A 21,098-nucleotide genomic window follows, 5' to 3' on the forward strand; every position below is an offset into this window, starting at 1 on the left:
TTATTTCGGGTTCGGGTCTGCAAAACTTTTTAAAAATATTTCGGGTTCGGGTGGGGCTTGCAATTTTTTTTTTATAAAATATCGGGCTGGGCTTGAAAAATTAGGCCCGGTGCAGATCACTGGAAACTACACGGAGATAGTTTCCCCGTTTTATCTAAAATGGCGAGACATATTATCAATATAAGGATCTTCAAACCCATGTGAGCGACTTTTTTTTGTTGGAGCGCATATGGTTCCCAAATATAGAATGTCGTTTAAAGAGGATACAATCCAAAAAACTTTGTGTTTAAAATATTGGTTGTCAGATTTGTCTTCTACATGATATAATATTATATTGATTTTTCTACATTTTATATAAATATTCTATATGCGTATGCTTCTATTTTATCTTAATAATAAAATTTATAAATTTTTAATTTATGGTTAAATAAAATTTTCAAATCGAATAATCATTTTATTATTCGTACGAATAATGAATTATTCGATTCGAATTACGAATAATGCAACTATTCGATAAGATTCGTATTTTTATAGGTAAATACTAAATATAATTATTCAGAAAAAAAAAATATTCAATTTATGATGATAAAATTAAATCCCACTAGAAATTGAACAATTAAGAAGACACGTTCAATTTAGGAGTATTTTTGTATCTTATTAATATTCAATTTAAAGTTTTACTATAAAAGACTATCATGAATTCTTTATAAGGGATTATGAAAACGTTAGTGATATTTTTTAAAAATATTATTTCATCAATATTAAAATTTATTGACTTATACCTTTAAGTTTCTTATGCAATCTGCTTTACCTCCTTGCATGAATTAATGCATTATCATGCCTGTAAGTTTCTTATCAAATTCTGTTCTCTCGATATATAATCATTTATCTGAAATAAATCCTTGGTGTTAATATTTGTTTTGGTCTGATGAGTAATAACCATAATTAAACTGATTTAAAAAAGATCCAAATTGAGATTTTAGGCAAACAAATATAGAGCTCCAAGTTTTGGAAAAAATGTCCTTCATCTGACAAAATTTTGAGATATATTTGTTTAGCTGAAATATTTTGTCATTCTTTAAAAATAAGTTAATGCAAAGTTTTTAACAACATTTGTCCTGTCTAGTTTCAGATAAAATTTTATTTTATACCTCAATATATGATTACAAGATGTCATATCTTCCAGTAAGACAAATAACAATGAGACAAAATGTGGCCTTGAGAGTTGAAACCAAGATTATTAAAAATAACAGTTTTTATATGAAATAAATATTTTCAATATAAATCTAGGCATAACAGACCTAATGGGCTGGACCTTGCTGGGAAATTTTTGGCAACTTAATCAGGGGGGTGGAACTATTAAGTGGAATTTTTCTCCATAAATATTATTGGAGATCTTTAGGTCCACTTATTGCATACCTTTAGCCATGCTACTGGACCTAAAAAAAGATAACAAAAATGAATATAATGAAATGAATAATAATAAATTTGTGGTATCCAAAAATAAGTTATTTATTATAAAAATAAATTAATTTATCAAAATCAATAAATATTAGTTTATAGCACAGGTAATATAATTTGTTGTAAAAATTCATTTCTAGTAAATATAAAAAAATAAAAATGGCACAAGATTTATAAAAATTTGGGTAAAAATTTTTGAAATTATAAAAATATGAGCAGATTAATAAATGCAATTATGATTTAATAAAGTTTATATTACATTTAAAATAATTTTGCATTGTTAAAAACATATAAAAAATTAATATAATATAACAGTTTGTTCGGGTTTACAAATATCTTTATTATACATCCCATATTTGTTTAGATAAAAGTCATTATTAATACTTCCATTTTGAGTATTCTTTTTGCAACATTTTAGTTCAGATAAAAATATATTTATAATGTTAATTATAAAACAAAGCATAGCTCCAAACATTAACCAATATGACCAACCAAATTGAGTTCTATTTCCATCTGCTTCAAAACCAGATCTTTTCTCTTCTAAAACCAGTACATTTTGTCTTATATCTCCAAAATATAATATAGTGAACAATAGAGTAGATAAGAATGTAAAAGCCACTAAAGAAACAATCATTTAAGTTTATAAATATAATCTTACATGACAATGCATTCCATAAATATAGTCCCATTGTGCCTGCCATTTTATCAATAGGATATATAATTGAGTTGATAAGGGCAAAAAATACAGAAATTATAGCCCATATCATGGCAATTATTAGTAATACTATTGAAGAAAGCCATAATTCATATGTAAATATTCTTGTATCAATATATCTTGGTATAACTATAATTGCTAATATAAAATTATAAATCAATTTTATTACCTTTTATTTCGTTAGTTCGCCCTTCTGTACTAAATCCAGCGTCTAGTGTTTTTTCACCCCTCCATAGTCCAAAATTAATTTTGCTATTCTCATATATAAAGCTATTATTTGGCGTATTTACAACTCTAATCGGTCTAGATATAATCCAGTAATTAGTGCCAAATGATAATCCCAATAAAAATATGGAAACGATGCCAATAATGAAAGACAAAAAAATACATGCTCTTCGTTTCTTAACCATAGAAATTAAAAAAACGTTTAAAGGTTTTACACACCTTAAGCTATTATTACAAAATGTCAATTCAAAATAAAAAAATATTTTGACTGGTATAAAATTTGACATGACAGATATAATGTCAATCAATAAAACTAATTTTATAAATTTGGTTTTAAATCAGCTGTATACATGATAAAAAATATTAACAAAATCGCCGTTTTAAATTTATATAAAACTATATTGAAAGCAGCTAAAATTTGGAGACAAGATGAATACCTAAATATGAATTTGCAAAATATCATAATAAATGAAAGAGAATATATAAAAACTGAAGCCCATAAATTATTTAAGTATCATAAAAATATAATTGATAACAATGAAATAAACGAGAGAATTAAGGAAGGCAAAGCTCGTTTAGATATAGCATTGCATTACAAAAATCCATATCCAAGAATTGTTTATCTCCCTGCAAATTCTACCTCATATATTAAAATTTGTAAATCAAACATTAAAATCAAAAAATATATCAAGCAAATAAATCAAGAAAAGCTTAGTAAACCTATATACATAAAATCATATGTAGATGATAAAGATTAAATATTTGAAGGTACTCTATAAAGGTTGAGATATATTTTATAGATAAAATAATGATGTTATTTACATTCAAAGAAATAAGTCATGTGAATGATCTTTCACAAATAATATAATAAAGTATTCTAACAGATACATTTAATTTTAAAATAGTTTTACCATAAAACGCCTAATTTTAGCCAAAATTATATAACAATATATATCACATCTTTTTTCTGATTATTTAGTATTTTATTATTTCAGCATACCCAACAATTAAATGTACAACTTATTCAGGTGGATTAATTTATTGCAATTCTATAGCAAGACATTTGAATTTAAAAGATATACATCCATATATAATCTTAGGCCTGACAATATATGATACCATAATGATAAAGCTATATAATTAATTTATTAACAAACTAGCTAATTTTAAAAAACGTTTTCCCATTGAAGGATGCCAAGATATTAATTATAAAAGAGGTGTGCTGGGCATTTCACTGATCTGATATTCACACAAGCCAATACCTATCTCATTTATATTTATATTGATTTTTTATTTTCTATCAGCCAACATAATAAAAAAAAATAATATTTTCTTTGCTAAAAATAACTAACTATAAACTATAGGCAAATTAAAAAAAAATTCTCATGGCCCAGTCAATATTTGGATCATTATCACAAATTTCACCAAAAGTCAATCATCTCATTTAAAATATGGGAAATGCTTAATGGCTAAATATATTGCATAAGATATTTTTAAATAATATTTTTGTTGCAATTAATATAACATAAATAAATTTTTAGCTACTATTTCTTTTTGAATATTTCAATAAAATAAATTGAATTTAAATATAATTATATTGACAAACAAATCATAAAATAACTAACAACAATATTTAATTGGATCAGATTTTTTTAAAAAAAGCTTATTATCAATATTTAATATTGTCACATCCTTTATTAGAATTATTATATTCATATTTTCAAGGGCACATAATTTGTTTTTATGAATTTTTAAAAAAATCTTAGTATTTTAAGAAATGGCCTTACCAGAATTGTCTGCTGTGGGGGGGGGGGCAACCAATTTACTTAGGGGGGTATAATATTTTTTTTGAATTAAAATAAATATAATTAAGCATTCACAAATTTTTTGCTATTTTTATTTGTAAATGTGAATATGAATACAAAATAATACTCGACAATCTTTTTTTTAAATTTTAACATAAATGAATTAAGTACTAAATTCGGGCATGACTAAAATACACACCCCCTAAAACTACGCGCCTTTTTTTATTTAAAAAAAATGGTAACATAGTAAAATTTAAAAAAATTAATTTTTTTACATGATTAAAATACACTACCTCTATTAAAGAAGCTTAATTTATAAAAAAAATGAACGTAGAATCACATAGAGCTTATTAAGTGTAAAAAAATGTTAATATCATATTTTAAAACTTTTTATAACTTAGTAAGCTTTTGAAAAAACAAATTATTTTTGACTAAACTACGCGCCCCCTATCAAAGAAGCTTATTTCATAAAAAATTTAAGCATAATCCTATTAATCTCATTAAGAGGAATCAAAAAATGTTAATATTAAGTTTATAAATAATTTATAACTTATTGAGATTTGGAAAAAACACTTAATTTCTTCTTTTTTTGATTAAACTACGCGCCCCCTTTAAATATACATTATTTTTAAAAAATGAATACAGAATCATGTATAACTTTTCAAGTAGATTCAGAAAATGGTATTATTTATTTTTTAAAAATATTATTATTATCAAAAAAAAATTTTTGATTAAACTACGCGCCCCCTATCAAAGAAGCTTATTTTATAAAAAATTAAAGCATAATCGTATTAAGCTCATTAGGAGGAATCAAAAAATGTTAATATTAAGTTTATAAATAATTTAAAACTTGAGATTTGGAAAAAACACTTAATTTCTTCTTTTTTTACTAAACTACGCGCCCCCGTTAAATATACATTATTTTTAAAAAATGAATACAGAATCATGTGTAACTTTTCAAGGAGATTCAGAAAATGGTATTATTTATTTTATTTTTAAAAATATTTTTATTATCAAAAAAAAAATTTTTTGACTAAACTACGCGCCCCTTTAAAAGAAGCTTATTTCATAAAAAATTTAAGCATAATCGTATTAAGCTCATTAGGAGGAATCAAAAAATGTTAATATTAAGTTTATAAATAATTTAAAACTTGAGATTTGGAAAAAACACTTAATTTCTTCTTTTTTTACTAAACTACGCGCCCCCGTTAAATATACATTATTTTTAAAAAATGAATACAGAATCATGTGTAACTTTTCAAGGAGATTCAGAAAATGGTATTATTTATTTTATTTTTAAAAATATTTTTATTATCAAAAAAAAATTTTTTTGACTAAACTACGCGCCCCTTTAAAAGAAGCTTATTTCATAAAAAATTTAAGCATAATCGTATTAAGCTCATTAGGAGGAATCAAAAAATGTTAATATTAAGTTTATAAATAATTTAAAACTTGAGATTTGGAAAAAACACTTAATTTCTTCTTTTTTTACTAAACTACGCGCCCCCGTTAAATATACATTATTTTTAAAAAATGAATACAGAATCATGTGTAACTTTTCAAGGAGATTCAGAAAATGGTATTATTTATTTTATTTTTAAAAATATTTTTATTATCAAAAAAAAATTTTTTTGACTAAACTACCCGCTCCTTTAAAAGAAGCTTATTTCATAAAAAATTTAAGCATAATCGTATTAAGCTCATTAGGAGGAATCAAAAAATGTTAATATTAAGTTTATAAATAATTTAAAACTTGAGATTTGGAAAAAACACTTAATTTCTTCTTTTTTTACTAAACTACGCGCCCCCGTTAAATATACATTATTTTTAAAAAATGAATACAGAATCATGTGTAACTTTTCAAGGAGATTCAGAAAATGGTATTATTTATTTTATTTTTAAAAATATTTTTATATCAAAAAAAAATTTTTTGACTAAACTACGCGCCCCTTTAAAAGAAGCTTATTTCATAAAAAATTTAAGCATAATCGTATTAAGCTCATTAGGAGGAATCAAAAAATGTTAATATTAAGTTTATAAATAATTTAAAACTTGAGATTTGGAAAAAACACTTAATTTCTTCTTTTTTTACTAAACTAAGCGCCCCCGTTAAATATACATTATTTTTAAAAAATGAATACAGAATCATGTGTAACTTTTCAAGGAGATTCAGAAAATGGTATTATTTATTTTATTTTTAAAAATATTTTTATTATCAAAAAAAATTTTTTTTGACTAAACTACGCGCCCCTTTAAAAGAAGTTTATTTCATAAAAAATTAAAGCATAATCGTATTAAGCTCATTAGGAGGAATCAAAAAATGTTAATATTAAGTTTATTAATAATTTAAAACTTGAGATTTGGAAAAAACACTTAATTTCTTCTTTTTTTGATTAAACTACGCGCCCCCGTTAAATATACATTATTTTTAAAAAATGAATACAAAATCATGTATAACTTTTCAAGTAGATTCAGAAAATGGTATTATTTATTTATTTTTTAAAAATATTTTTATTATCAAAAAAAATTTTTTTGATTAAACTACGCGCCCCCTATCAAAGAAGCTTATTTCATAAAAAATTAAAGCATAATCGTATTAAGCTCATTAGGAGGAATCAAAAAATGTTAATATTAAGTTTATAAATAATTTAAAACTTGAGATTTGGAAAAAACACTTAATTTCTTCTTTTTTTACTAAACTACGCGCCCCCGTTAAATATACATTATTTTTAAAAAATGAATACAGAATCATGTGTAACTTTTCAAGGAGATTCAGAAAATGGTATTATTTATTTTATTTTTAAAAATATTTTTATTATCAAAAAAAAATTTTTTTGACTAAACTACGCGCCCCTTTAAAAGAAGCTTATTTCATAAAAAATTTAAGCATAATCGTATTAAGCTCATTAGGAGGAATCAAAAAATGTTAATATTAAGTTTATAAATAATTTATAACTTATTGAGATTTGGAAAAAAACACAATTTCTTCTTTTTTTGATTAAACTACGCGCCCCCGTTAGATATACATTATTTTAAAAAAATGAATACAGAATCATGTATAACTTTTCAAGGAGATTCAGAAAATGGTATTTTTTATTTTTTTAAAAAAATACGCGTCCTCTATGAAAGAAGCTTAAATTAATTTATATTAATATAGAATCCTCTTTAACTTCAAAAGATAAGTCAGAAGATGTTTTTTTTTATTTTAAAAAAAATGGTAACATAGTAAAATTTAAAAAAATTAATTTTTTTACATTTAAAATAGGTGCCCCTACGCGCTCCCTATTAAAGAAGCTTAATTTATAAAAAATGAACGTAGAATCACATAGAGCTTATTAAAAGGTGTAAAAAAATGTTAATATCATAAAACATAAATTTTATATAAACTATTGTAAAACAATTTATAAATAAGAAAATATAAATATTCATGGTATTTATTTGATATAGTCACTTAGGTTTTTGAACGTATAATCTAAAAAATTTGCTCTAGGGGGGGGGGGTGAGTCCGACCCCCCCCTCCCCATTTTTCTTATATTTTTATAAGAATGAGATTCAAATAACTAGAATAGGAAAATCAAAAGCTAAATTATAAATTGAACAGCTAATGTACCGGATGAGTTGGCTCATATTTATTTTGAATAGGTTTGCTATTATTATTACTCCACGACGAAATATTTAAAAAATAATGAAGTCATCGAGACGACTCTGAAAACGACACATAAGCTATTCATACGGCTCATTGAGTAGCTCAATTTGGAAAAAGTTTTACGACTCATAACTTGAGTAGAATTTTGCCTAAGTCGACTCGGCTTGGCCAATTAACAACACTACCGATGATGTAAAATTATAAATTGTATACAAGTATTTTTATGCTAAAATATTATTTTTCTTTAACTTACAATCTCCTTTAAATCTATTCAAAGATGAGGACATGAAAACATACACAAAACAACTTATGGCCATTTATAAATAAATTTAATAATTTAATATATATTTTTGATAGTAGTTTATAAATAAATGCTGTTTTTAAATAATAATATTTTGTTTAATTTGCAAGGAGTGTTCTGATAAATTTTCGAAAGAGGATGATAATATTTATATTTGCCTCAATATTTTATGTATTATCTTATTATAGTTCTCTTTGGAACACTTATCACCAGGATATAAGAATAAGAGTAAACCTTTATTTAGTGATTCAAGTATTCTAATTTAATATATTTTAAAGTATATATTTCTATATCTGATAGAAATAAATTTATACTATTATTACTACTTTCTAAGACTCAACTTTATATTTCTTAGACCTCAATATAAACTCAGATTTTTTAGTACATTTAATTAATAAATTAAATATAAATTAAAATCTTTTCTTGAAACTTTAATTTTCTATTTTTCAAAATACAATTTTTTTATATTCTTTAAAATAAAAATATTTTCGAATATATTTTACAAAACAAAACTATTTCGATTCAAACAAAAATATTATTTCGTAAAAATATATAATAATAATAATTTATAATAATCTTTTGTTTAACCTCCTAGTTCTACCAATCAACAATACAAATATTGTAAATTTTTCAAATACTTGGACAACTACCTTATTATTTTACTACAATAAAAAAAATAATATCAATTTTATGTTAAAAAAATATATATACGGGAAACAAATTTAAAATTGCCTATTTTTTTTAAAAAAATAGAAAAAAAAAATTATGCTCATACGATATATTTTTGTGATTTATTTTTAATGTTTAAACATTAGGAATCAAATATAAAATTACTAATTTTTTAATAAAAAAAGAGAAAATCAAGCGAATGTATTGTACATTCTTACGTTTGAAAATAAACATTTGGGGAAGCAAATAAAAAATGCTTATTTTTAATAAATAAAAGAGAAAAAAAATTTTTTGTATTTTATTTTTACCTTAACTATTTTTAAATAAAAAATTTTTCTCTTTGGAAAACATTAATCAATATAATTGTGTTCTAGAAAAATTATTAAAAATATTTTTTAGCTCAAAAAATTTTGATATAAAGATAAACTATAAATGATTTTCGAAAATGGACCAACACCGTTTTCAAAACTTGTTGGCGCATAAATCGCAAGTTCAGAGCTGGATTTTATTATGTAAAAAGAATAAAAAAAATTTCGATTATCCAATCTATCTAAATGGGGAAAATATTTATTAAAAAGTCTAAAATCTGACCATTTTAGTTCTTAAGTTTTACTCAAAAACAAACGAATTCTGCTCCCTTATATATATTAATTTTTATATCTTTTGGTTGATAAAAATCATAAGTCAATTGCTTCCCTGGTTTGTTTTGTAGTGTAACTGATAAGTACAGAGGTGATATAATTTAAAATGTTAAAACTAAACTAATTGTCATCATACAAAAATTTAAAGAAAATAACAAAACTCAATGATTTTATAAAATAAAATTTTAATTAATTATTTTTCAATAAATTTTTTGGATTTAAAGAGAAGTTATTTGGAGAATAGAATAATATTTCTTAAAATAATAATAATAAAATTTGGTATCTTCTATCTCCGGTTTTGGAATAAATAAAAATGATTATTTTAGAAATATATCATGGTATTTTATATAATTAAGTAATGAGGAACTATTAAATAATATACACATGAATTTCATATTAAACCTACACTTATCATAAAAAATTATTTAAATGCTTTTAAGACCTTCATAAATACTCTTTTAAACGAAAACCTCCTATCATAGATTTAAATCAATTATGGGGTCAACCTGATTGTGTCACAAAAACTCTGTGGTAGTATCCATCCTATTGCAATTGGCTATTTAGAAGATTATTGGCAAGGGTCAAAATCCATGGTCTTTTATTAGGTATACATAGCAATTAGGATTGAGTGTTAAGGGAGAAGGCAAAATAGCTTGCCGTTCGTAGAATCCTCTTCCTAACATGGATATTATCAAAGTATACTTTGAAAATAGTTTTGAGAACAAAATTGTTTTACCCCTAAATTCCTAGAGACATATTGTGACGTTACATTAAAACTCTCCTTTATACCGCCCAGTTTGAAGTTTAAATTTCTTTGAAGCCAATTTTAAAAGACTTGAATATTTAGTCTGCAGATTGATTATTTAAAATAAAAGAATATGACTAAAATAATCACTATAAAAAATTTAACCTTATGAAGATGGTAAAATGTGTTATAAAATTAAATGAATGTTGAGTTTATGATTACTATTATTATTGGACAAATATTTTTTAAAAGAACACTATTGGCTAAATTTGATTGACGTTTTTTGAGGATTATTATAATAAATTTTTTACATAAAAAACCTACCTTTTCCAAAACACGTTTTTTCATTACTATAAATATACTAGGTTTTATTACTAATTTTTTTACTATAATTATGTATCTTCTCTTATCCACCATTTTTAATTCCTCTTTATTATTTTTTTTTACTACCTCTATATAATAATAGCCAATTTAATTTTTTACAAATAAAATTCAGTAAATAAAAATAATTTTTAGAAGAAGGATCTTTTTTATTCTTATATTTTTTCTTCCTTTGCTATACTCATTACTAACATATACAAATAGCTCGGGTGTAATCCCACCCTTTTTTACTTCATATCTGGGTTAAAGGTTTGTTGGTATCCTTGAGTAAAAAAATCGGCATAATCACGTACGCTCACATTTGGGCAGGTCTATGACAAACGTGCTATTAAAGATTAAAGTATAAAATATTTTCGTTTGCTTATATAAAAAAAAATTTGCTTATAAAGAATTGCAAGTGATAAAAAAGGTTAATTAATTCATACATATGCCTCAATTGATAATTGTTTTTAAAAACCACAAAATATTTTTCTTAGCAACTTACATTGACAAAAAGGTCATGAAACCATTTTGGACAATATTTTATAGAAAGGACTAATAAGGAAAATTTCATAGGTCTAACCAAATCAATAATTCTTGAAGAAGAGATTATAAACGACCAATCCAAATCATAGAACTATATGGTAGTTAGAGCTTTCTCTTAGATGATATGATGGAAGCTAGATAAGTAATCGAGAAAATTATTGCGAGATATTAAATTTCTAAAAGGTTATCTTCCATTTTTAATAATATATAAACGACACATAGTTGACCATTATTGCTTATCTAAAATAATCATATGCTCTTAGCAGCTGTATAATATCTTAACTTACATAGCCACACAAATAATAGATGCTGGTTAATTTGCAGTCATAGCCATGAAACTCACGATGTTAACTTATATCAGAATTTATTATGTTAGATAAATTGATAAAACAAAAATACTAAAAAATCTTTAGAATAAATTATGCAAATATATTGAAGCCTTAAGTTATTTACGGCAAGGATGCCATATTAGAAATAAAACATTTTGTATCTATAAAATAAGAACCAGAGTGATACAGTCAAAACCGTTTAATTGCATATCGCTTAAGTGCAAAAACTTTTAAATGCGAAAAAACCCCGCGATTTTGATAAAAATTACTCTGGCATGATGTTAAATTACATTTATAATTGCGAAATATCGGTTAATTGCGAAATTTTTTAGGTCCCATTTATATGACAATAACATTAAAACGGATTAGTGAAAAAATAAAAGAATTTTTATCTAAATAAATTATTCGTGATTTTTTTTATATGAACTGCACCTTTAACCTTTTTTAATACAAAAATAGTAATTTTATTATATATATAATTAAGCAAAATGTTAAGATAATAATTAATTACAAACATAAAAATTTTAAGAATTCATGAATTTTTATATTATATTGAAAAAAAATTATATTCTCAGAAATAACCAAAACATTGTTTATTAAATCTCAATGCTTATTTTTTTAAAAGATATTAAGTATCTCAAATTTCTTCAGATATATTTTACTAATTTCAACCTAGATGACTAGGCCCAATTTATAATTCATATTGTTATGAATGACCACAACTTTCAATTTTATTTATCATATAATAATAATCATAAATCTTGAACAAAGGACTCTTATCTTTTCATAAAATTTTCCAGATTATTTGATTGTCATTTAATTCATTTTATATTCGACATGCATAACTTATAAAAATGTCATGATGTTATATAAAACTAAATATAAAATCTACAAATCTACATTTAAATATTATTTGATTGACATTAAATATTATATAAAGTTAATGTAAAAATACACAACTACAGCACATCATCTAAGGGACCAAGATTCACTAAGCTAGAAAATATAGTAGAAAAATAATTATTTAATCCAGAGTCTAGCCAAACTCTTATCACAAAATATTTTTGTTAAATTTTACATTATTTTATAATTAATTAATAAACTTTCATTCTAACATAGCCTGTTTATACATTTACATTTATAATATTAGACATAAGTTTATTTTAAAAAGATTAGATAATATAGAAGGTAATTAAAGTTCTGAAATTATGAAGGAAATCTAGAGATCTTATAATTTAATTTAAAAAACAAGCTATTTGTGGATATATCTTTTTTGAATAGGCAGAGAATTTAAAATCAAATATGTAAATTAAAATTTGACACTTTTAATAAACTTTAATTTACAAGCTTATATTTTTAATATTTATTTTTTAATTACTTAACATTTAAAATTAAGTTGTGTAAATTAAAATAAGCACCATCTTGTCATTTATAAATTTGTAAAATACTGAGCTTAAAGATTATTATTTTTCTGGATCTCTTTCTGATAAAAATTGTAAATATCATTATTAGTTATATTATTTAAAACTTTTTAAATAAAAATTGCAAAGAAAACCAAAAAATGTTTTGCTTCTAAAATAAATATAATTTTGTGTTTGTGACAGAACAATTAGAATTGGAAAAAATGTGCTATTGTTGAACTAAAAAAAAATTAGGACAGATAGGCTTTTTTTAATAAGATAAAATTCAAAATTTATTACAAACCTGTCTTTATTTTATTGGCATATATTTACAATTAATTGATATAAATTTGTAGTTATATATACAAAATCAAATATTTATATTTTTCTAATTGAACAAATTTTTGTGAATTTGAATTGCTTTTGGAAGTGTTTCACATTTATAAGTATGGGTTATCAAGAAAAATTATTAGCTGGTCTAACTACTATATTATTGTTGTTCTACCTATTATTCGATTTATTTCTCAAAAAATGGAAACATTTAAATATATTTTTAAATTTAGCGATTTATATGTGAAAATGAAATGAGATAAAATGTTATTAACAAATATTAGGCCAGCAACAAAAACATATGATACTAGAAAATTTTAAATATTGATTTTTTTTATTCGTTTTATAACTTATTCAAATTTAATTTAAATATATAAGGTACATTATCTAAAAAATGTATTTATTACAAAGTTTAATAGTTTATATGCTTAAAATATATATAGATAATATATTTGCATAAAAAACATAAACTGATTTTTAATAAATAAATTATCGATTTAATCGTATAATTGCGAAAAATCGGATACGAATTTTTTAAATATTTTGGTCCCAAGCTTCCGTAATAACGGTTTTGACTGTATTATGAAAGCAATTAAGTTTGCTTTCCTAAAAACACGTAAAAAAGAGAAGAAAACATATCTAATTACATCCATTGTAGGAAGAATAATAAGTTGTAAATTGTTAATATTATTTTTAAATAAATAGATGGCGTTAAATAATTGAATGCAATTGTTGCTATATTTATTATCAAGAGAATTGATTAGTAAAATTTGTTAATTGTCTAACTGTCAAATATGTCTGTAAAAGTGGAATTTTACCTAATATTTTATAACCAATTCTCTATAATAAAGGAATATCAACTATATGTCTACTACTTTTTATAAATAAATTTCTTATATTTGTTTGGAATAAATTATTACCATACTTTTATATTAAATATACAAGTAATTTATTATATTTTATACAAACTAATAAAAATATATTTCATATTTGATCCAGGCTTATTTTTTTTTATTAAAATTAACCTCCTGTCTTGTAAAAATATGTTATGACTATATAGAGACCAAAGTAACCCGGCCGAAGTCCCGAGAAATTTTTTAATTCCCCCCCCCCCCCCTTTAGAAAATTTTGGCTACGCCTTAAGTCCTTCAACATGTACAGGGGTAAAATTTATTAAACTATTACTTTTAATATATTATATAACTTTCAAATACGTATGTAAAAGTTGCATTATACCTAATATTATGAAACCAATTATATATAATAGAGGATAATAAACTTTATGTCTACCTTTATCTCTTATACTTATTAGGACCTTGAAAATATTTTTAGGAAGAGGCATGGTAATTAAATTTAAAAATGAATAATATAATTGATTAGTGTTTTCGAACTCAGCTAATTACAATATTAAATTTATTAATTTTCAATTAATAAATGATTATATTTATTTAATTAAGTTTATATAATAATTTAAATAATAAAATAAATTATTTTTTTTTGATTTAAAAGGGTTTGGTTCATCCGGTGAAAGATTTGAAGTGATAGAACGGTAAATAATATTTTATTTTAATTATATTTATTTACAGATTCTATGAACATTATATCTCAATATTTTACAAAAAGCAAAGTTGAGTTAATAAACAAATTCAATATAGACCATAAACTAAAAATTTACCAATACCCCTCCCTATAATATACATTTTACTTAATCGGGTACGGGCTTTTCTCTCTCTTCTTATCTCCAGTAGGCGTTTAAGCAAGTGGTTTCGCCTCTTGCGCGCACAGGTAACTGCAGCCTGCCCAAAAATTGTGGATGGGCTCATCTCATAGGCTACCCCCAAATTTCTTAACCCATTTAGATGGGATGAGATAGTCCAAGCGTAGCTCTGCTGTTTCATATAGCGATAAAAGGCAATTGCGCTTATTATGACGTATGACGTAATATTTAGTGAGTGATATTGATATTCTATTTTTTAACAGAGAATTTGATTGCAAGCTAACATTGTGAAACTATAATTTATATGTATTAATATAATAATTAAAATAGTATTCATTTATTAAAAATCCAGATAGTCTTATTAATTTTTAAATAATAAAATAAAATCTGTATATTACGTAGAATTATAAAAGAAATCGTTCAGAGGACAATCAAAAAATATTATTTTTAGTTCAAGGGGATATTAAGGAGCCATTAAAAATAAAAATCTTTTTAATTCAGGGGGCTATTCAAATTTTTTAGGGGGCTCGAGCCCCTTCGCGCCCTCCCCTAGTGACGCCACTGCAAATATTGAAAAGTACTAATACCTTCGAATTATACAAATAATTCAATAGGAAGATTTTAATTATTCATATTCGATTCGAATTAAATAATTGATCTATTCGTAAAGATGAATCAAATTGAATCGAATAACAAATAAGTTGTTTTAGACGTACTAACAATCATATTTGTTATTTAAATTTTGTCAATTCTTAATTTAGGTATAGTACAATAAAAAAATAGAAAATTTATAATAAATATGAGAATTATACTAAAATAAGGATTTGAATTTATTTATTAGAATTGACAAAAATAATAAAAAATATTTTCGAAAATTGGGTGTTGAAAGCTATCATTTAAAAAGTGCTGTTACAAACTTTAGCATAATTTCAGTATTACCAGAAGTTGAGTAATTTTTGAAAATATGAGCTTTAAGTTTTACAACTTAATTGATAACACTTTTTTATCCCTATCAAACCCATTATTAATCATTGGAGTATCCTTAATAAGTGGAATATCTATTGGATTACTTTTTATGAACACTATATTTAAGAGATATAGCAAAATTTTATTTTTTAAATCTAAACATTCAATTATAGATAAAGGTTCATTATCATTGCTTAATTTTTCTATATAAACATTTAGAATTTCTAAATACTTTGAAGAATTCCGATTATAAGATGGTAATAGTTGTTAGAAATGATTTAAAAATGGGCAAAGGAAAATTAGCTGCTCAATGCTGTCATGCAGCAGTAGAATGTCATAAACAAATTACATATAAAGCATCTAATAATAATATAGATAATATTTATACCTATTTTTTGAGATATTGGTCAAAATCTGGTCAACCAAAAATTATATTAAAAGTTGAAAGTGAGAAGGAATTATTAGAAATCTATAAAAATTCCAAAGATTATAAATTCAATCTTGATAATAATATTAATAATTCTAAAAAAGCAATTTTTTATAAACCTCTTATAACATCATTAATATGTGATGCTGGGAAAACTCAACTAGATCCAGGTACCTATACAGTTGTGGGTATTGGACCTGCTCCTAGTTGGATGATAGATAAAATTACAATTGATTTAAAGTTGTTATAGTTTTGAATGTAGATCATAAATAATTCAAATTGCAATGAAAATTTTTTATAGATAAGATAGAAGCAAAAATATACTTTTATAATTATTTTATATAATAAAAGATGTTAAATATTTATTTTGATTTAATTTTCCAAATAATAAGTCCTAAACATTGTAATAAAAATGAAGTAGTACACATAAATTAAATTGAGCAAAAGCATGGTACATATAAATTAAATTAGTCAGTAGCATATTTGAGTAACCTGTCTTGGAAATGAATTGGTTCTTGAAGTAAAATTAATGCAAATGTCACAAAAATAAATTTTCTAATTAGCGTAACTCTTTCACATTCATTTTGTTTATAAATTATATTTAAATTTAAAGTAAGTTCACATTTCATACTTAACTGCACTTCATCAAGTCTATTTTGGATCTTATAGTAACTAAATCATACATAAAATAAAATGTAGAGTAAAATAAAATATTTATTTGCTGATTGGACTATAGCTATATATTATGAATTAATGAATATTTTAATATTAAATTTTTTTTTATTGAATAATAATTTGAGAGTTAAACTAAAGATAACCCTTACCCAGCCCCAAGTGTGAATATATTAAATATTATTTAACTCAAATTTTTTTTTGTCTAGTCAGTTATAAGAAAACAAATTTAAACCTCTAAATGAGTGATTGGTTAAATCCTATATGGGCCCACACAAGGGGGGTGTCTGGGGACCCAGCCCCTAAGCCATTTTTGGTGGTTTTTAAATGAAATCATGGATATGCCACTGAGACATAAATGATGCCTTTTTATTAAATAAATTAGTAATTTTTAATTAATCCTTAAGAATAAATTTTCTTCATACATTAGTTTATTGTTTTTTTTACAGAATTTTAATTACTACCAACTTAATTCATCAATTATTTGTGAGCTTCCAAATTAAAGTTCTGTTATGCCTATATTTTGATATTGGGCTGATATAAGTATAAATACTAGTGCTGTAAACATTACTTCAAAAATGAAGCTCGTTACATCTAAAAGGATCGCGTGTGTATATATATTATATAAATAAAATTATACAAAAATAAGAAGATATTTTTATAATAATTTTATACACTAATAAATAAAATTTTACAAATATGATATATTATAAATTGTTTGACCAATCGCATTTTTTTTATTTGGCTTGTAACTCACTAACCTTAAATCCCGCCGTTGTGTGGTTTGAAGTAGAGGTGGGCGTGGGCCTAATTTTTTATTCATGGCCCGCCCGCTCACGGTGTCAATAAAAAATATTCACACCCATTCACGCTTACCACTAAAAAATTTTCGACCCGACCCGCCCGCCCACGAAAGGCAATATTTTTATTCACGCCCGCAAATTCACGGTGTTTTTAAATTTTTCAAAACTTTAATGCTCTAATTTTTTTTACACTTTTTTGAATTTATTTTTTTAATTCCATAATCCATATTAACAAAAAATAAATATATTATAAATCCAAAATTTTACTTAGAAAAAGAAGAATGTCTATTTTTTTTTATTTCAAGTGTGTACGCCTTTCCTTTAATAGGCGATTGGCTACAGAAAATAACCTTTCACTAGAAGCCGAATTTGTCAGGGACAAAATTTTGCTCTCTAATTTTCTCAAAAAAGGAAATAAATTTTCCCGCTTCCAAAACTTCAAAATTTTGCAATTGTTATTTGTTTTATGGGATGAATCTTTTAAATTCACACAGCTTTCATCGGTAAAAATATGTTTCATTTAGTATATGGTTTTTATGAATGTAGGATGAATTAGGAAAGTTATAAATGACAGTTGGCATTGACCTATGCATATCATCTAATTTTATATCATTTCACATTTTTAAGATTGTTTTGTAAATTTCTTCGTCTATTAAAAACTTACTTTTAAAATTAGGATCTAGAATTAAGCCTACCTTAAGTGCTTGAGAATAAATTTTAAAGTCGCGACAAAATACTTAAACATAAAAAGAACGTGACACCAGATGTTGTTTACAAAATGCCGGAATATTTTTTGCAATGATAAATATCATTGATTTTTTGTCAAAAATTTTTTTTTTTTAAAAAAGAACTAAATTAAATTAGAAAATATGTATTATAATTATAAAATTGCAAATTTATAAAAAAAATTAAAATTTCCGTGATTCACGGGAAATTCATGTTCACGCCTGGGAAAAATTTTGGGAAGGCCCGTCACGCCTGATAATTTAAAATTTATTCATACACACGCCGTGACCCACCGTGACACGATGGGTCACGCGTAATTTCACGGCCCGCGCCCACCTCTAGTTTGAAGATTTCATTTATAGTCACAATTAAGGCACTAAATGCTCGCATAAGTTTTAAGATCCTCAAGTTATTTCGCCAACTTAACGGGACTGAATTATTCGAATTTATTTGTTTCGTATTTTACGAATAACAAAATTATTTTAAGAATAAAGAAAATATATTATCCGTCGAATTATTTTTTCATTCGAAAGCTCAGATAAATTTAAAATTATCAGTATTATAAAATAATTTCGAAATATTTAAAATTTTTTATTAAACATTCTAAATTATTCGTATATATTCGAAATTATTTATAAATATTCACAATTGAATTATTCGATTCGAAAATATAAATCGAATACGAATAATGCATATATTTGTTTAATATTTTGTCCTTTGATTATAGAATCAACTCTTGCAATATTTTAGTTTATCTAATCTTTTTAATTTTTTTGCTAATATGCTCAAAGTAGAAACCGGAATTTAAATTTCAAAATTTAAATTTCAACATCTTAACTTCAAATTTAATTATTATATTTATAAATATTTAATAAATTTAATTTTAATTGCGAAGTAGCATAAGACTACTTTTACAAAAAAAGTAACTCACTATACTATAATAGCTAAAGCTACTAAAAAGAATTAGCGCACTAATTTACTAGCACTTGATTTTATATTTATAAATTTTATTTTTTGAAATTAAAAAAAACGCGTCTTTATATTATCTATTTTTATTTTTCACATTTACCCATTAAATACGACATTTTCTTAGTGTGGATAGTATAGATGTATGAATTATAAGAGAGAAAGCATTATTAGGTTGGTTTTTTCTTAAAATATTTTATTGGGGATTTTTAAACGCAAAGAATGCAGGCTTTTGGCTAAATTACATTTTTTAAAAGAATAATTTTCGATTTTTACTTTTTTATATTAAGGTTTTTGTTGTAACTGTTGAAAAAAAGAAGAAATAAATTTAATATAATACATCAAATGTCACTTATTTTCTGACAGGGGAATTAAGTTTTCCTTGGGGGAAGAAGAAGAGGAGATGATGACATGGGGTTTTATTATTAGGAAAAAGCCCTTAGTTGGAAGATTAGGAGATATTGGATTAATGGTAGAAGATGTCAGCTGGGGACCTTTGGGGAATGAAGAATTGGATAATTATGATTTATTATATGTATATTTTTCTTAATGGATAGATATTAGATTGTTGTTTTTTAATGAATAAATTTGGGTCGTCTTATTATGAAATATGGTTTGTTTTATTGTTGCCAGCTGACCAGGATCGGAAGATTTGGAGTGATTCGGTTTTAAAGGTAAAAAAAATTTTTTGTATATATATTATATGATAAATTTTGACAACGCATAAGTACTAACCACTATACAGGAGTAGGTGAGATTAAGGGGTGAGTTAAGAGTCTATACTTATATATTTAGCTTACAAAGGTAAAGATAGAAAGTATGTAATGGGTATTAGGCAAGAATATGGAAATAAGATCAGGAATTTAAGACAGTAATATTTGGTATATTATCTTATGTCTAGATGTATATGGTACCTCCAATTTTGATTATTATTTGATATGCCTTAAGACTCATTGAATGGTGTTATAGGTATTCCGTCATAGGAAGATAAAAGACCTCATGATCAGCAGGACAGAAAGGATTGCTAAATATTTGAAATTTAGGAAAATATATATGGAAATAGACTTTTGTAATAAAGTGTATATTATAATTATGCATTTTGGGTTTTTAAAGGGATGGACATGTGTGGGATCATTTATTATTATTTAATGTTAATATATTGTATTTGTAATTTAGTTTCAATTAAGGTTGATGTGTTATTAAGGGATATTTATTATTAATGATAATATTGTATGTGTAATTTAGTTTCAATAAAGGTTGATATATTATTAAGTGATCTATTGAGGGGAAGTTATTGTTGTTTATTTTGAAGTAATTAACCATTTCAATGAAATAGGATGTAATGTAAATTATACATATGATATATTTAATTATGAATGATAATTTAAAGGAATTGAAGTATAATGAAGTCAGAATAATATCTATAATGTTAGATGTGGATAGTTATTTTGATTTAGTGTCTGCATTTGATATATATATAAATTGGGTAGGAATTTATATGATATATTAGATGATGGGAAATATTTTTTTTTAAATTATGAAGTCTTTATATTTAATATATATATTTTTTTTTAAATTATAAATTTTTATAAAGAGTTTTATTTGCAATTATTATATTATTTTTATGGTATGCAATGATGTGAAGGGA

General features: G+C 23.9%; 2 protein-coding genes across 2 annotated transcripts; one reads left to right on the top strand and one right to left on the bottom strand.

Moving 5' to 3' along the window:
* Positions 1-1,571: 1,571 nt before the first annotated feature.
* Positions 1,572-2,688, bottom strand: LOC135926781 (clarin-3-like). Its single transcript, XM_065462713.1, has 3 exons — positions 2,346-2,688; positions 2,120-2,305; positions 1,572-2,079 (listed from the first exon to the last, which is right to left on the bottom strand). The coding sequence occupies exons 1-3, from the start codon at positions 2,686-2,688 to the stop codon at positions 1,760-1,762; spliced, it is 849 nt and encodes a 282-aa protein (XP_065318785.1). The 3' UTR covers positions 1,572-1,759.
* A 13,219-nt stretch (positions 2,689-15,907) lies between these two features.
* Positions 15,908-16,591, top strand: LOC135926590 (peptidyl-tRNA hydrolase 2, mitochondrial-like). The gene is made up of 2 exons (XM_065462516.1): positions 15,908-16,035; positions 16,076-16,591. Exons 1-2 carry the CDS (start codon positions 15,966-15,968, stop codon positions 16,531-16,533), a joined length of 528 nt encoding a protein of 175 aa, XP_065318588.1. The 5' UTR covers positions 15,908-15,965; the 3' UTR covers positions 16,534-16,591.
* Positions 16,592-21,098: the final 4,507 nt, after the last annotated feature.

This window comes from Gordionus sp. m RMFG-2023, chromosome 3 (genome assembly GCF_954871325.1).
Source record: "Gordionus sp. m RMFG-2023 chromosome 3, tfGorSpeb1-WG-v2, whole genome shotgun sequence".
NCBI classification, from domain to species: Eukaryota; Metazoa; Nematomorpha; class Gordioida; order Chordodea; family Parachordodidae; genus Gordionus; species Gordionus sp. m RMFG-2023.

Bases quoted from the DNA above. Each gene is read 5' to 3' on its own strand.
- LOC135926590 (XM_065462516.1), top strand. From the start codon at position 15,966: ATGAACACTATATTTAAGAGATATAGCAAAATTTTATTTTTTAAATCT. The intron at 16,036-16,075 runs GTTCATTATCAT...ATAAACATTTAG, and splicing joins ACATTCAATTATAGATAAAG to AATTTCTAAATACTTTGAAG.
- LOC135926781 (XM_065462713.1), bottom strand. From the start codon at position 2,688: ATGTCAAATTTTATACCAGTCAAAATATTTTTTTATTTTGAATTGACA. The intron at 2,306-2,345 runs GTAATAAAATTG...TAGCAATTATAG, and splicing joins GCGAACTAACGAAATAAAAG to TTATACCAAGATATATTGAT. The intron at 2,080-2,119 runs GTAAGATTATAT...TTGTTTCTTTAG, and splicing joins TTTATGGAATGCATTGTCAT to TGGCTTTTACATTCTTATCT.